This window comes from Staurois parvus, unplaced genomic scaffold, assembly GCF_062004578.1.
Source record: "Staurois parvus isolate SC_StPar_1 unplaced genomic scaffold, SC_StPar_1.0 ptg000631l, whole genome shotgun sequence".
Lineage (NCBI taxonomy): Eukaryota > Metazoa > Chordata > Amphibia > Anura > Ranidae > Staurois > Staurois parvus.
In genome coordinates this window covers 100804-119500 of record NW_028318427.1, presented here as the reverse complement: position 1 = coordinate 119500, position 18697 = coordinate 100804, and the positions used below count along the sequence as shown (strand labels likewise).

Sequence of the window (18697 nt, the reverse complement as noted above, 5' to 3'; positions counted from 1 at the left end):
TGACTTCCAGTCCTTTTTTTTTTATTTAAATATTTATTCATTTTCCATATAAAATACATGTTCCATCATTACTCTCATATAACATACAAAACCATCAGTTATATCCCTTTCTATCATTATTCCCGTTACCCCCCTCCACCCACCCTGAAACCTACCCCTCACCCCAAAAAAAATAAAACCACCCACCCTGCATTTCTCCATTACATCTTTTCCTAAGTAAGGGGTACTTTCACATATCCCACTCTACTGCTTCATGTATTTCACCTTAGGCACAAAGTCTTCCCATTTTCCCCACCTCCTATACTATAACCCCATCTTGTCTTCTTGCATATAATACAGTTTCTCCATTCTACATATCTGATTCACTCTTTCCACCCAATCCTCTTCTCTCTGCACCTCTGAGTTATGCCAAAACTTAGGTATCAAACCCTTTGCCGCATTTAGATAATACCATATACCCAAATCCTTGTATTTGTTTACTGATAGCTCTGTACTATGTAATAGACACAACTCTGGATCCAATCCTATCTTTATCCCAGAGATTATCCCAATTAAGCGAACCATTGTCTCCCAAAAACCTTGAATCTTTGGGCACTCCCACCATATGTGATATAACGTACCTATCTTTCCACACCCCCTCCAACACTCTCCTGCATTCTCCCCACTCATCTTATATTCTACGTTCGGTGAAATGTGCCATCTTGTTAAACACTTATAATTTACCTCTACCTCTCTCATGCTTACGTTCTCGTGATTGACTTCCAGTCCTGTCCTACCCTGATGAATTTCTTTAAAGTACCTGCAGCTAAAAAGGTCAGTGAGGGCTTTTTTAAAGCTCTTTTACTGTCTGTTATGCAAATACTTTTATGTCTATAGTCTGGGAACAGGTGCACATTATGTTAGAGACTTTGTCTGACCCATTCAAGCCTAACTGTTCAATGAAATCCATCCTGGGATAGGCTTGTGTTGTGTGGTTTCATTAAACAACAAGTACAATGCCATTTCCTCTCTACTGCGTGGCCTTGCATTTCTCACTGGGGCTGACAATAACCTGAGAGGGGGACACTAAGCAATTCTTGTTCATGGCTATATCTGGGGAAAATAAAACAAAAGATGAATTTGAAAAGAATGATGTAACTGTGTCTCGTTGTTCAGGTGCTGACACTCCTCGGGACCTCACAGCCACTCAGATCACAGCCCGAACTGCTGTGCTAACATGGAAAGCACCAGACGTTGTACCTGATGCCTATCTGCTTACCTACCAAACACCACAAGGGGAAATCAAGGTACAATGAACTTTTTACCTAATCAGGTATTTTAGAAAAAATGAATTTAGTACGGTTTGCACCCATGATGTTCACTTTGCAAAGCAAGCTAAATGAAAAAGAAATGCCAACACTGGCTGTACACTTGAGTGCACCCTGAAAATATCCTGAGGATCCCAGCTGATATAACGGTTACGTAGGCTTTAATACATTCAAATCACTTGTATCAGAAAAAATGTTCTGTGCCTCCCTTCACCTATAGCTGCCAACAACTTTCAAGAGTCTATTCTGGAACTGGCTTCTGGCAGTACTGGTGTCATGCCCATTAATGGTTGTGACAATAAAGGGCACCTCAGGCCACGTTAGGCCAACTGTAAATAATCCCTAAATAAGGCTTAATTTACTAAACTATTACAATCTATATTTGCCAAAATAACTGCTAAGAGAGCCAGCAAGGTTTGAACATAATGGTCTTGTGGCTGAAATAGCAAATGTTATGGCAAATGCTTCACAGTTTAGTGAACTGAGCCTATAGTCTTTGCATGCCACACTTTGGTTCCTTTATGATGTCTTATGTTGTTTCAGGTCTTCTAAAATCACATTAAACCTCCCTCTCACGAAAACTTCACCAAATCTTTTATATGGATTACCTATGCATCCATAATCTGGAAGGGCAAAGCTGGAGAATAGCTACATATTTAGTCTGGTTGAAAAAAAGTCCATACAGTTCAACCAATAGAAAGGGAGAAAAAAATTTATAAAATCCTATGTACACAATCCTATGTCCACAGTTAATCCAGAGGAAGGCACAAAACCACAATAAAGCATGATCCAATTTTCTCCAGCGGGGGAAAAACATTCCTTCCTGATCCCCAAAGAGGCAATTGGGTATCCCGGGATCAACTTTACCTATAAATATTAGTATCCAGTTATGTTAAAGGTTTGTGTTCCAGATACAATTCTCTGTCACCACTTACTGGCCTGAGTATACATACAAACTCAGGTCCCAGTGCAGTGTACAGCTGCAAAATAAGTGTAATGCTGATTTCTTAAGTCTGAGAATATATACTGTGTATGCATTTAAATAAATTCACAATATCCAGGAAGTTAGTGGTGGCCCCTTATCCTTCTGCGTCTGTTGTGTGTGGGTTTATTAACAGATGTGGCTGAGAAATCATTCAACACAAAATTGTTGTTGCAAGTTGAGGAGGGGGGATACTGTGGAAATGTGTCATGGATGTTATAGGATCTTGCCTTACCACTGGTTGCAGTGTCAAAACCAACAGACAATATTGGCCAAAAAGTGAAGTGGGAACTTTGCTAAGCACCTGTGTGTATTGGAAAGGAGATGATATTCCTATTGAGATGGGATCAGGGGCGGACTGAGCATTCGAGCACTTGGGTACTGCCCGAGGACCAGGGGTCAGTAGGGGGCCCCATGAAATGCCCCTGGTACCTTTTTATAGGCTTTTTTTGAGTGTGGGCAAGGACACAGGGGCCCCATGATCCCCATGAGTTGTCAGTCCGCCCCTTGATGGGATACATTTTCATCCATGTAACCTGCATGTTTGAGTTGCTCTGGATCAGGGTTTCTCAAGCAGAGTTCCTCCAGAGGTAGCGAGGGGTTCCTTGAGCAACAAATAATTTCTTCCTCTCAGATAATTTGCCACTGACACCATTGATCTTTTTAGTTATCTGTAAGGGGGGAATTCTTCCCAATGACCACAAGTGTAAGGATCTTTCTTCCCACTGACCATCACACTAATTTATCATGAGTTGTAGATATAGTCATTTTTAGCAGGAGTTCACTGAGACTGAAAAATTATATCAAGGGTTCCTCTGTGTTGAACAGTTTGAGAAAGGCTGCTTCGGATGATGCTTTAGTATGCATTTTTCTCTCTCTTTTAGGAAATCCGTGTGCTGTCCAATCTCACCATCTTCTTGTTGAGCCAGCTTGACCCATTCACACAGTACAGAGTGCAGCTCCATGCCCTTCAACATGGCTCCACTTCTGCTCCCATTTCCACCTCCTTTACTACAGGTGAGTGATAACAGCTTCAGCAATTGTCTTTCCTAGTCCTGATTGAAGCTGTGTTTCTTAGTATGTGAGTTGCAATACACAGGTCTTTGAAAGTGTTATACCTAAACTCAAGCTTTGTTTTTGATGACTGGATGAAGACTTGGTCATGTAGAGCTTCCCTTGGAACACCTATTAAGCACTGAAAACCGTTATTACACAAAGATATGTTCCTGAATTTTGCAATATCTTTGTGTAAGTAGGCACCAATTGTCAAAGAAAAGGAAATTATTTTTCCAATTGTAGAATTCTATTTTACTGTTGTCTGGGTGGAAATTGAGATAGATCTCTGCAGTTGGGTAATGTGAAAAAAGATGGGCAGTTATTTCTCTGGCCATCGTTTGTTCTTGATGAAACATCTCCTTTTTGTGGTCAGCAGAAAAGAACACCAGCTTCACGTTGGCCATATTAGGTGAATAGTTGCTACAGCCTATATGTTTCTCCTGTCCTATGATGTCACCGCAGCTTGATTGACTCTAATGCAAGCCTTTTTTGCTTTATGGCAAATGCTATTTATTCTTTGACTTTAAAATAGGGAAGGATCTTCAAATGTCTATAACTAAAATAAGGATTTGAAGAGGTTCTGTTAGAAATAATGATGAATTAGTTGGTTGAATATTGGCTAAGTGTGAATTTTTTGATAAGCATTGTGCAATCTGTAAAGAATCAAACCGCTTATGAGTCACAGTTGCTTGGATTCCCTAATTGTATGATTCGCTGCAGATCAGACAGATCTTTATGTAAATATTTGGAATTAACAAAAATGGGTAAGTCAGCAAAGATTATTGTTAACAAGCATTGACTGTCTCTGTATAAACAATAGCCCCCCCTCCATCAACAAAGTTTTCTGATTTCGCACTTACTCCACTTGGTTTCATATTTGGTGAGACTTCAAAGCTCAAATCCCAAGTCCATAATTCATGGATTCTCTGTACTCCCCATTATCTGTCCACTCAGTCATCAGCCTGCTCTGTCCTCTCCATCTTCTGCCCATTCTATCTTCAGTCCTTTCTGTTCTCTCCATTTTCCACCCATTCCATCATCAGTTCTCCCTTTCCTCTCCATCTTCTGCCTACTCCATCACCAGGCCTCCCTATCCACTCCATCTTCTGCTAATGCCATCCTTGGCCTTGTCTATTTACCACCCTCTGCCCACACTTTCATTGGCCTTCTAAATCTTCTTCTCACTCCATCAATGTCCCCCTCTGTCTATTCCATCTTTAGCCCACTCACTCATTGACCCCCTGTGTCCTCTTCATCTTCTTCCCACTCTATCATCAGCCCCTATATCTGCTCCATCTTTCACCAACTCCAACAATGTCCCTCTTTGTCTTCTCTATTTACCACCCAGTTTATCATTAGCCCTGTGTGTCCTCTCCATTTTTCTCCCACTTCATCCTCTGCTCAAGCCATCATTGGCCTTCTTCACCTTCTGCTAACTCCATCTCTCTCTATCTACTTCATCTTCCACCCACTCCATCATTGACCCTCCCTTTTTTTTTATCTTCTGCCAACTCTATCTTTGGCCCTCTCTTGTCTGCTCCATCTTTCACCCATTCCATCATGGGCCCTCTCTGTCTTGTCCATTTACCAATCCATCATCATCCCTGTCCTTTCCATCTTTCGTCCATTTTTTTCTCTGCCCACACCATCATTCATAATTGGCCTTCTCCATGTTCTGCCTGCTCAATCTCTGTCCCCCTCTGTGTAGTCCATCTTTTGCCCATTCCATTATGGACACTCTCTGTCCTATTTATCTTTTGCCCACTCTATCACTGGCCCTTCCTATCTGCTACTTCTTCAACCTATTCCATCACTGACCCTCTTCTTCCTCCCCAACTGCTGCCGAATCCATCATTAGCCCTCTCCATCCTTTCTACGTTCACCTACACCAGTGTCAACCCTGTCTTCTTTCTACAACTTAGGCACACTCCATTATTGCCCACCTCTGTCTACTCCATATTCTGTGCACTCCATCATTTGCCCTCTCTGTCCTCCTAATCTTCTACCCACTCCACCATCATCTCCCTCTGTCTGATCCCTGTTATGTGTTTATGTAGTATGGCTGGCTCTGAAGCAAACTTTTCTTTTTTTTAGTTCATTTTTTTTTATTTTTGCCAAAACTCAAATCTGTTTGCCGCAGCTGGACCCCAGAGAGACACATTCTTTTTTTTTAATAATTTCCTTTAATTTGAATGTTTATATGATGTGAAAGAAACTGATAAATATTTATTTTATAAGCGAAGCAATAAAACATTTTGTGTAGGAACATTGTTTTGAATAAGATATCATGCTGTAAAGCTACAAATGACACTAATAACACAGGACATCTGTGCTTTTTATAAAGACATACTAGAGTCGTGCAATAACCAAATGCGATTACAATATTTTAGATACCACAACACATTTATAAAATAACCTTTAAATTCTTTTTCTAGGTTTTCCTCATTTCTAAGATGTTGTTTGAAAAGGTGTAAGGCATCTCTTTACAGCAGTTATCTGGTACAATTAGAAGTGTTGTTTTGTCACTGTCAGAGCGTCAGAATACTGAAACACAAAGGTGTTCTTTATTTTCATGTTGCTAAGGAAACTCCTATAAAAGAAGTAAAACAGCTGGGGAATAATGCACTGATGGTAGCAACAATTTCTTGACTACTATACCGCTTAACTATTGTAACTTATGGATGCATCCATCAGACCCTTATCACACTTTGACCTAGTCTGGTTCTGGATGGTGCAGAAAATTCTGGCAACCATAAGGATTTAACAAGCAAAGATGGATTCCAAGATGAAAATTTAAGCCACTCAATATGTGGGCTGGTCCCAAGTGAACTTAATTTCAGACCTTTAGTGTTTTGACTGTAATAGTCTTGTAATGAGAACCTGTCAGAATAGAAATATTGAAACTGTGATTGCCAACTTATTTGTAAGGATCCAAGCTCCAATGCTGTCATCTTGATTTTTATTCACTGGCCTGCTAGGTCAGAACATGTGAACCTGACCCTAGTGAGAATGAGGATCTTAATACATTATTTTCAGAGCTAGGTAATTGGAATTAACAGTTTTCAGTGGAGAGCTTCCAACACCCATACCCATCTGTGAGGACCCTTAACACAAACCCTTCCTGTTACTCTAATACTAAGACCTTTGCTGTAACACTACCACGAACCCTTCATGTTACTGTAATATTTGCAATAATCCTCCCTGTAACCCTAAAACTCCTCCTCCCTATAACCCTAACACTAACCATCCCTTTAAATCTAATAATAAACATACAACAACCATAAAACAAACACCTTCCTGGAATGCTAAAACTAACTGTAACGGAACCGGACCCAGACCGCACTTGGGTATTTCCGTTATACTCTCACTTCCCTGTCCAAACACCATTCACGGACCACACCCGCTGACCATGCAGGAAATAGGACAGCACCAGACTCTTCTTAAGACAGGAAGTCAACTGCTTTATTTTAACACAAACACAAGATATATACACAGGGCGGGGAAATACAACCAGGAACAGGAAACACATCACAGGCCATCCCATCAGGAGGGAAGGGCTGCCAGAAACACCCCCCACCAAACCAAGACACATAATAGAACAAAGGGATACACTACATGGCAGTAGACAATAGGGGAACACATGCATCCCATAATAGTTTGCTGGCAAGCAAGACACAATAGAACAATGGAGCAACCACCTGGCAGTGAGCAATGGACAACCCCCACACCCAACCTATACATGCCTACACAATATCAGGACAGAGCACCTTGCGACCCTAACAGGCACAGGTTGCCTTTACACATAAGAGGAATTTGGGGAGATGATACAGGGGTCCCCCCACCCCAAAAGTCACTCTCGTCACACCAACACATTCTGTTACCCTAATATTAACACTAAAGGGTTGATTTACTAAAACTGGAGAGTGTTAAATCTGGTGTAGCTGTGCATGGGAGCCAATCTGCTTCTAACTATAGCTTGTTCAATTAAGCTTTGACAAAAAAATGGAAGCTGATTGGTTTCTATGCAGAGTTGCACCCAGTCTCGCACTCTCCAGCTTTAGTAGATCAACCCCTAACCCTCCTTGATACCCTTACACTAACTCTCACTGTAAACCCAAAACTAACCATGCCTGTAACCCTAACACTAACCCTCTTTGTAACAGTAACTCTTATCCTTCTGTAACTCTAACACTAACCCTCCCTGTAAGCCAAATACTAGCATTCCCTGTAACCCTCACACTAACCCTCCTTGTAACCCTAAGACTAACCCTCCCTATATCTCTCACACCAATCCTCCCTGTAATTCTAACACCAATCCTCCCTGTATTTCTAACACTATCCCTCCTTATAACCCTAACATTAACCCTAACACTTACCGTCCCTGTAACTCCAACACTAATCCTCACACTACCCCTTCCTTCTTTAAACTGAAAGTGGTTGTAAATCCTTACATATACCCAGTGAAGTGACTGACCTCAGGTGAAACACAGAGATAAAACAAATCCTCCTACATAGGTTGTACCTGTTTATCTGCTGCCTTCTCTTCTCTACAGCCGTTCAAAGTGCTGAATTTACAAAGTTTGTCTGAGAGTTCAGAAAGCAGTGGGTGAAGAACTGATATTACACACTGCAGAGCTCAGTGAGGAGAGCTCTGTGATCTGATTGGAGGGATGTGACACACCGGCTCCACACAGCCCATAGGAACAGAGCTAAGGCTGTCAATCTCCTGGAGGTTCCTCCCCTGTCCTCATTTTTCTTGTGGTGGCAGGAAAACTTGTCAGAAGGGACTTATGTTAAGAGCAGAGGAACAAGGCAACAGACAGAAATTACACTTAGCCCCCGGTCACATCAAAGCCAATTTTGAAATCGTGCGACTTACAGTGAACTCACACGATTTCAAAATCGGGTGACCTGCTGATTTCAGTTGCAATTTGCAAGACATCTGACACAGATGTCTATGCAAATCGGAACAAAAGTAGTGCATGCACTACTGTAGAAATCAGTGCAGCTCCGACCAAGTCAGAACGCCCCGATATGACCGCTCTAATAGCAGACAATAGGGTGTGACTTGGCATATGATTTGCAAGTCTTCTGGCATGCAAATCACATGCCAAGTTGCACTCCATGTGACTGGGGTGTTAGTGCTCTTATTGGAGACAAGTACACACTATAGAGGGATATGCTTTGTTCATATTTCATGTGTGAGGTTTACAACCACTTTAAAGTGTTACTAAACCCAGGACCCTGTATTCACTATATCTGGTCTCCCACAGGACACACAACATGGAAATGCAATTATTTTAGTAAATATAAACTTTTCCAGACCCACGCTGACTATTGGTTAAAGCGTGTAGGAGGAGTTTTTATTCTACCCTAATTGTCCTATGAGATTGCAGAACCCCTGACCCTCTGGCTGAACAGTGCTGATTGGCCCTGTGCTGATCACATGCACAACTCTCTAGCAATACATACCAAACTAAGCATGTGCAGCTTGCCCCCAAGGCTCTGTTCTGTCAGCAGATGGATTGGGGACAGTAGAAGAAGGGGAGGATCAGAGAAAACAAGCAGCCTTTTTACACAATGCGGAGAATTAACCCCTTAGGTTCCACAGTGAGTATAACAAGCATGCTTTACTGCATATACAGACTGATATTACTGTTGTGGGTTTAGTAACACTTTAACTCCTTGCTTGCATACTCACCTCTTCTGTTCAGCAGTGTCAGGCCTTCATAGCACAGTGGATAAGTGGACAACACTAACCCAGAACAAGCATGCTGATAGTGAAGTTAGAGGAGAATCAGAATTATGATCTTCATATGTTTAGTCAATCAGAACGTATTGAAGCCTTTAGATCAGTATAAAAGCCAAGCAGCATGCATTTTCAAAGGCAACGTTCATCAAAGGCAGCCTGAATACTTTCTCAGTACAGGCTGCCTGTAGTTTGGCAATGGCAGCTTCCATTTTCCCATTTTGACAAGTTCCCATTAGCAGAATCTGGTTGTTGAGCAAGGAGACTCCAGCATATCCCAATCTGTGCTGAGCTGTTGAAATGCCACCGTCTTCGACAACCATGTAAACATGGAGTCTGTGTAATTGTCCAGAAGGGTTTTATCGAATGTTCCCCACCACCATGTGCAGAACATGTCCTCTGCGTGTTAATCAGGCCTTCTCAGCTGTCATTTTTCCTCTTTCAACATCTGCAAGGATCCATTCTGCATGGGAGAACTGAGCATTTACTTGTTGAACTAATTGACTTTTGAGAAACAGGAAGATGTCTTTAACAACTTCAAATTCCTGGCACCCCTATTGGAAGTTCTGGATCAGTCGGTCCAGAATTTTGACATCTGATTTATATCATCGGTGTCACGGCAACTAAGCTCTGCTGACAAAAGCAACATGCCTTCCAAATCACTTCTTCAGATTGTTGACGACTGTTGTTAGATGAATGTCTGACCTTCTAATTGGAGATGGAGGGTTCTCTGTTCCAAATTATAATTGTATATTAATTGCTGAGATGTCTGTTCTGTTGAGTCTTTCTTCTTGATGGGCACTCTTGTTTAAATTGAGCTGTACAAATTTCCTGTAGTTGTATTGGGACAAAACAAGGCTCCTTACAATGGTTTATTTTGGAATTTAAAAAATGGGAATATCCTCCTGCGCTTAATATGGGTAAGTCCCTATCCTAACAGCTGCTATCACTCTGCTATAACCTATAAGTAATAGAGTACCAAACACCAAAATAGTGAAGCGCTAAAATAAATCCCTATGTGCACACACAATGAATATAATATTATCCAAAAAAATATATAAAAGTTCCGTATACTCCAATGAACATAAATAACCATCTGTGGGATATCTATACATACAAAAAGATATATCAAACGAAAAAATACCTCATAAAGATAAATAAATCCGTGATAGAAAATAAATGAATAATAAATAAATAAATAAAATATAAAAACTCCTATACCCTTAATTATTCTTCAAATCAATCAGTGATACGAAATAAAAATCCATATTAATACAAATAAAACAGTGATGCAAAATCGAAATCTGTGATTATAATATTCAAAAAAATAAGATAATGCTATCTATAATACATGTGACAACCTATAAAATAGAAATTCATAAACTGTGATTCTCAATCAAATTTACGTGATTAATAATTAATTGTGACAAACCATACATCGAACTATTAAATATTTAATCCACTATATCTTGTGATAATTAAATATAAAAATGTGTCCATAAATGAACAAAAAAAGTCCATGCAATAAGGTGAAAACAACACTCAGTGATCTTCACTTCTAGTGCTCAAAAAAAGGAATCCTCCAATGGCAGCAATGCCTGCTCACCTCCCCACCTCGACCCACAGAGGGCCACAAGGCTATAGCTCTCCTGCAGGCAATCCTTTGCTTCCAGGCAGCTCAGCAAGGAATCACAGGGCTTCCACTCCACCTCCTCTCAAACGTCATATAGGACACAAACAGAGCTTCCCATAGTGTAATACCGTTTATTTAAGACACTCCTTATAACATACTGTTTCCACTCACATGTGTTTTCTCATTGAAAAGCGCAATCCTCCTCATTCCATGGGTGCATTCACATGTAAATAGGGAAACAAATATGGCCGCTGTGCTCGGACATATGTCCCCACGTGACCGGAAGTGATGTGTCTCTGGGCTGGGAATAGCTTTCCGACGCGTTGCGTCACGTGCGTCGTGACTTCATCAGGGTACCGCCCCCCAGTGCCATTATGTGTTTATATAGGGAATGGTCAGATCACCATTCCCAATTGAAGGACGGGCTCCCGGCGGCCATTTTACCGGAGCCCACAAACCTAACCCCATTCATGGGAGATAACCTAATCATACCTTCTCCCTTAGTAGCTATATATAATATCTCTACTTCGGTATATATACCTTCATGGTAATATACAATACAGTGCTTAGATAAAAATACATTAGATTGTTTATTAAAATTACATTAAAAACTTACATATTAACCTACTTCATTTATTAAAAAACCCATCTCATTACTAATATCAAAAGGGACAGAGGAAAAAATTAATTAGATAAACATACCATTAATGTATAAAATACAGAGATCTAATATAGAAAAAAACCCCAAGTAAAAACATATATATGTATATACACCATACACACATATACATAGAATACCACTGAACTGAATGTTTATTAAAAATATAAAAAAATATATATATAAAAAATAAAAAAGTTAAAACCATATATATTAGAACTGGCCATCTATATCTACTCTATCTTCTCACTAAAAATCAAAAAGAGAACACATTATTGATCTAATAACTTAATCATAAGGATCCTATATCAATTTAATTGCTTCAAAAATTGCCATATAGGCATATATATTATATTGAGAGATAATATTCCCATATAAAATCTAATTTATAGTGATCATGTGAATATACCCATGGTCCGAGTTCACAAAAACCATACCTTATTACATATAACATATAAAACCATAAATCTATCTCTCTAACATACCGGAATATTCTAAAATATATAAGCACAGTCATAATCCGAAACTATCTCTAAATAGCCACTAATTCTTACTCCTTGGCTACTTAATAAAATAATAATTATAATTAATACCAGTATAATTAAAAGTCACTAATAAAACAATTTAAATCAAAATCCACATTTAATCCATAAGGTACTTGCGTATGCATAATATAGATCCATCGGGATTCTGCTTGACTCAAGGATTTAATCTTACTTCCTCCCCTCCAGTGTTTTGTGTATTTCTGGATCCCCCAAAATTTTAAGCCCGATGGATCTTTATTATGTTGTTTCAGGAAGTGTTTTGACACACTATGTTTCGGGAAACCATTTTTTATATTCTGCACATGTTCCCTGATACGCTTCCAGAGTGGTCTCTTTGTCCTTCCTATATACTGTAAGCCGCAATCGCATTCTAAACCGTAGACGACCCCTTCTGTGCGGCATGAAATAAAATCCTTAATCTTAAATTCAGTGTCATCAATATTACATTTGAAAGTTTTCCGTTTAACATTATTCCTTTTCGTTTCCCTACATGCATAACATTGTTTGCATGGGAAAAAACCAATTTGGTCGAGAAACGTCCCTTTTTTCTTTTTATTAGGTGGATCCAACACACTCTTTACTAACTTCATTCTTAATGTTGGTGCCTTTCTATACACAAATTTAGGACAATTACCTAACACTGGATTTAGCAGGGGATCTGATTTTAAGATTGGCCAATATTTAGTAAATATTTTTTCTATTTTTTTGTAATGGACATTAAAATCCAGAATTATGGCCATCTGACTATCAAATTCATCACTCTTCTTTTTATCCATTATCAATGACTCTCTCTCCATTTTTCCGACCTCATTTATACTTTTTTCTAGTGCTTGTTTTGAATATCCTTTATTCAAAAATGTATATTCCATCATTTCTGCTTGTTTCATATATTCTTCCTGATTCGAACAATTTCTCTTCAATCTAACCAGTTGACCCTTTGGTATATTGTATAGCCATGGGGGAAAATGACAGCTATCAATTGGTATAATTGGTATTTTGGACCAATTGATAGCTGTCATTTTCCCCCATGGCTATACAATATACCAAAGGGTCAACTGGTTAGATTGAAGAGAAATTGTTCGAATCAGGAAGAATATATGAAACAAGCAGAAATGATGGAATATAAATTTTTGAATAAAGGATATTCAAAACAAGCACTAGAAAAAAGTATAAATGAGGTCGGAAAAATGGAGAGAGAGTCATTGATAATGGATAAAAAGAAGAGTGATGAATTTGATAGTCAGATGGCCATAATTCTGGATTTTAATGTCCATTACAAGAAAATAGAAAAAATATTTACTAAATATTGGCCAATCTTAAAATCAGATCCCCTGCTAAATCCAGTGTTAGGTAATTGTCCTAAATTTGTGTATAGAAAGGCACCAACATTAAGAATGAAGTTAGTAAAGAGTGTGTTGGATCCACCTAATAAAAAGAAAAAAGGGACGTTTCTCGACCAAATTGGTTTTTTCCCATGCAAACAATGTTATGCATGTAGGGAAACGAAAAGGAATAATGTTAAACGGAAAACTTTCAAATGTAATATTGATGACACTGAATTTAAGATTAAGGATTTTATTTCATGCCGCACAGAAGGGGTCGTCTACGGTTTAGAATGCGATTGCGGCTTACAGTATATAGGAAGGACAAAGAGACCACTCTGGAAGCGTATCAGGGAACATGTGCAGAATATAAAAAATGATTTCCCGAAACATAGTGTGTCAAAACACTTCCTGAAACAACATAATAAAGATCCATCGGGCTTAAAATTTTGGGGGATCCAGAAATACACAAAACACTGGAGGGGAGGAAGTAAGATTAAATCCTTGAGTCAAGCAGAATCCCGATGGATCTATATTATGCATACGCAAGTACTTTATGGATTAAATGTGGATTTTGATTTAAATTGTTTTATTAGTGACTTTTAATTATACTGGTATTAATTATAATTATTATTTTATTAAGTAGCCAAGGAGTAAGAATTAGTGGCTATTTAGAGATAGTTTCGGATTATGACTGTGCTTATATATTTTAGAATATTCCGGTATGTTAGAGAGATAGATTTATGGTTTTATATGTTATATGTAATAAGGTATGGTTTTTGTGAACTCGGACCATGGGTATATTCACATGATCACTATAAATTAGATTTTATATGGGAATATTATCTCTCAATATAATATATATGCCTATATGGCAATTTTTGAAGCAATTAAATTGATATAGGATCCTTATGATTAAGTTATTAGATCAATAATGTGTTCTCTTTTTGATTTTTAGTGAGAAGATAGAGTAGATATAGATGGCCAGTTCTAATATATATGGTTTTAACTTTTTTATTTTTTATATATATATTTTTTTATATTTTTAATAAACATTCAGTTCAGTGGTATTCTATGTATATGTGTGTATGGTGTATATACATATATATGTTTTTACTTGGGGTTTTTTTCTATATTAGATCTCTGTATTATATACATTAATGGTATGTTTATCTAATTAATTTTTTCCTCTGTCCCTTTTGATATTAGTAATGAGATGGGTTTTTTAATAAATGAAGTAGGTTAATATGTAAGTTTTTAATGTAATTTTAATAAACAATCTAATGTATTTTTATCTAAGCACTGTATTGTATATTACCATGAAGGTATATATACCGAAGTAGAGATATTATATATAGCTACTAAGGGAGAAGGTATGATTAGGTTATCTCCCATGAATGGGGTTAGGTTTGTGGGCTCCGGTAAAATGGCTGCCGGGAGCCCGCCCTTCAATTGGGAATGGTGATCTGACCATTCCCTATATAAACACATAATGGCACTGGGGGGCGGTACCCTGATGAAGTCACGACGCACGTGACGCAACGTGTCGGAACGCTATTCCCAGCCCAGAGACACATCACTTCTGGTCACGTGGGGACGTATGTCCGAGCACAACGGCCATATTTGTTTCCCTATTTACATGTGAATGCACCCATGGAATGAGGAGGATTGCGCTTTTCAATGAGAAAACACATGTGAGTGGAAACAGTATGTTATAAGGAGTGTCTTAAATAAACGGTATTACACTATGGGAAGCTCTGTTTGTGTCCTATATGATGTTTGAGAGGAGGTGGAGTGGAAGCCCTGTGATTCCTTGCTGAGCTGCCTGGAAGCAAAGGATTGCCTGGAGGAGAGCTATAGCCTTGTGGCCCTCTGTGGGTCGAGGTGGGGAGGTGAGCAGGCATTGCTGCCATTGGAGGATTCCTTTTTTTGAGCACTAGAAGTGAAGATCACTGAGTGTTGTTTTCACCTTATTGCATGGACTTTTTTTGTTCATTTATGGACACATTTTTATATTTAATTATCACAAGATATAGTGGATTAAATATTTAATAGTTCGATGTATGGTTTGTCACAATTAATTATTAATCACGTAAATTTGATTGAAAATCACAGTTTATGAATTTCTATTTTATAGGTTGTCACATGTATTATAGATAGCATTATCTTATTTTTTTGAATATTATAATCACAGATTTCGATTTTGCATCACTGTTTTATTTGTATTAATATGGATTTTTATTTTGTATCACTTATTGATTTGAAGAATAATTAAGGGTATAGGAGTTGTTATATTTTATTTATTTATTATTCATTTATTTTCTATCACGGATTTCTTTATCTTTATGAGGTATTTTTTCGTTTGATATATCTTTTTGTATGTATAGATATCCCACAGATGGTTATTTATGTTCATTGGAGTATACAGAACTTTTATATATATTTTTTGGATAATATTATATTCATTGTGTGTGCACATAGGGATTTATTTTGGAATTTGGAATTTTGTTAAAAATTTGAACATTTTGCTTGTTTTTTTGTTCATCTAAATGCTTAGGAATCAAATACATTGGAGGGAAAGGGGAAATGAAAGCGTAACTAAAGTAAAAAACAAACAAAAAAATATATATGCTTCAAGTTTCTATCTCTAAAGAGATACTAAAGGCAAAATGTGTATTATTTAAAAAAAGCAAACATGTCATAGTTACCTGCTTTTTGTAATGGTTTTGCACAGAGCAGCCCTGATCCTCTTCTTCTTGGGTCCCCCCCGACCGAGCTTCAGGTATCTTCTCCCCGCTGATTGCCCTCATAGCAAGCCGCATGCTATAGGGGAACTTGTGTGTGCTCGCTCCCAAGCTCCACTCTGTGTCCAAAGAGAGCAACTGATCTCAAGGACATCCCTGGATCGAGATTGGGCTCAAGTAAGTATTGGGGGGTGCAGAGGAGAGCAGAGCAGAGCACAGAAGGTTTTTTCCTTCATGCGCATAATGCATGAAGGTAAAAAAAACTTCAGCCTTTACAACCTCTTCAATTTTTTAATCCTTTTTCTTTAAACTGTTCTGTACATTTAATTCCCATAAATACCTTTGTTCCAGAGATCCTCATCTGCATTCATTTATTTTATTCTTGTTTCTACAGTTCTTTCTCTTCTTTCAATTTCTCCCTTTGTAACCAATCATTCAGATGCACAATCATTCAGAGAGCAGACAGTGTGATGATGAATGATAAGTCTGAATGAAAGAGCACATCCCCATGAATCCTGTAGACAAGCATGTTTGTTGGCCACTGGATGGTGCAGACTTTAGTGTGCTGTGCTGATTATGGTAGCTGCTTGATTACTGCTCCAAAAACAGATCTGATAAAATTTAATAAAGCAAATAATGAGCAGACTGCATAGCTAAAGTCTACATCATCCAGTGGCCAGCTCCCTCCCCTGGAAAATGCACATCTAAGGGATGACCAGGAATGTGTTCTTTTACTTTTGCAATCAGCAGGAAGCTGATGTATCACTTTCCCTGCATCATGTACAGCGCAGGACCAACAACCATCACTGGTCCTGCATTGTATGTGATAGCATTCAGGGTCAGCTCACATTCTCGGGGTCAGAAGAAAAAATACTGCAGCACGTGCTGCTGCAGGGGCCAAAAAATAAATGTCTCTGTTACATCCCCCTATATAAGGCAAACGGTATATCCTGGATAAATTAAGAGGTGGGGTGGATTGGCTGCCATGCACAGGTGCACAGAATTGTGAGTGAACCAGCTTTAGTAAATAAACCCCACAGTCACTAACACCCAGCACTAGGGTCATCTACTCACAATGCCACAGGATCATCATTTGCCTCTTTCAGATATCCACCGAGCTCTTCATTGAGGCAGAACAGACCACAGACTCACACCACCAAAGGACAGCTAGGCACCTTCCACCCCAACTTTCTCCTGGCACTCTTCAGTGAGCTTCTCCAGATGCAATCCGACTAGGCTTTGCCAATAGGCCCCCCAGCTAAAGCTCTAGCTGGGACCTCGATGTTTTCCTAAGGTCACCTCGAGTAATCCTGCTCCGGGGCAGAGCTCTCCTCCAGCAGGACAGGACCTAGGAACTCTCTCTCCATGCCTCATGCCTCAGATGATTTATGGGATCTCCAGCCACCTGCTGGGCACATCTCCCAGGGATTAGCTGGAATCCCATAAACATTCAGGCCGCCTACTCTACTGTTCTTCCTCCCACTATAATTCTATAATTCTCTAGAACAGGGGTCTCCAAACTTTCTAGGCAAAGGGCCAGTTTACGCTCCTTCAGACTTTAAGGGGGCCAGACTGTGGCCATTGGCAATAGAAAAGGTCCCAAAGTCAATGGGTAAAAAACATTGACCCATCTTTGGCATCAGTGGGAGCAATTGTGCCCCATCATTGGTGTCAGAAGAATTGTGCCCCATCAGTGGTGTCATTGGGCCCCATTGTTGGTGTAATTGAGAGGAATTGCACCCCGTCATTGGTGTCATATGAAGGAATAGTGCCTTAGTGGGCCCCATTGTTGGTGTCATTGGGAGGAATTTATGCCCCATCATTAGTGTCAGTTGGGGTAATTATGCCCCATTGTAGGTATCGGTGAATGATATAGTGCCCCAAGGGCCGGGTACAATTAAGCAAAGGGCCACATCTGGCCCCAGGGCCGCAGTTTGGAGACCACTGCTCTAGAATACAGGTGGAAGCATTCAGAGCAACAGCCCGTGAGACACTGAGCAGCCCTGAATAATCAACCCCTGTTCTGCATATTACAGAGGAGCTAAACCAAATTTTCCTTACAACCTGCACTAATCTAGGAAGGTGCTACACTTGAAAGGAGCCGACTGGCACAGGTCACACACAGGAGGGGGAGTAAAACCTAACTGACATCTGATATGCATATGCTTTTTTCAAGTCAGTGACTCTACGCTATGGACCCAATCAGGGGTGGACTGACAACTCATGGGGCCCCCGGGCAATAGGGGATCATGGGGCCCCTGTGCCCTTGCCCAAATTCAAAAAAGCCTATGAAAAAGGTACCAGGGGCATCTCATGGGGCCCCCTACTGACCCCGGGCCCTCGGGCAGTGCCTGAGTTTCCAAATGGACAGTCCGCCCCTGGACCCAATATACAGATGACCAGTAGTGGGTGCGTTTACATGTTATATAAAATACAATAAATATAAAACAGCAATTAAATGAAAATATCACGATCACACCAAAACTTACATTCAGACAATTGCTACAAAAAAAATAAAATAAATGTGTACATGCTGAAAATGCACAATATATTTTCTTTTAATGTGTTAGAAAATATGCATGTCACTATGTTTTCAGTTTTTACATCCATTTATCTAGAAAAATGTGTGTCTCACAGACAGAAAAAAATAATTTGTGATTTGGACAACAGGAACTGTGTGTGACAAGAGCTTGTACCATAA

At 39.3% G+C, this 18697-nt stretch overlaps 1 protein-coding gene across 2 annotated transcripts in view; it reads left to right on the top strand.

The window, feature by feature from the left end:
• TNXB (tenascin XB) overlaps window positions 1–18697 on the top strand; it is a 205408-nt gene that overhangs the window by 163678 nt on the left and 23033 nt on the right. For both annotated transcript variants that reach the window (XM_089693391.1, XM_089693392.1), the window contains 2 exons: window positions 1156–1286; window positions 3174–3306. In XM_089693391.1, coding sequence (XP_089549517.1) covers window positions 1156–1286; window positions 3174–3306 — 264 coding nt within the window. The remainder of the gene's footprint in view (window positions 1–1155; window positions 1287–3173; window positions 3307–18697) is intronic.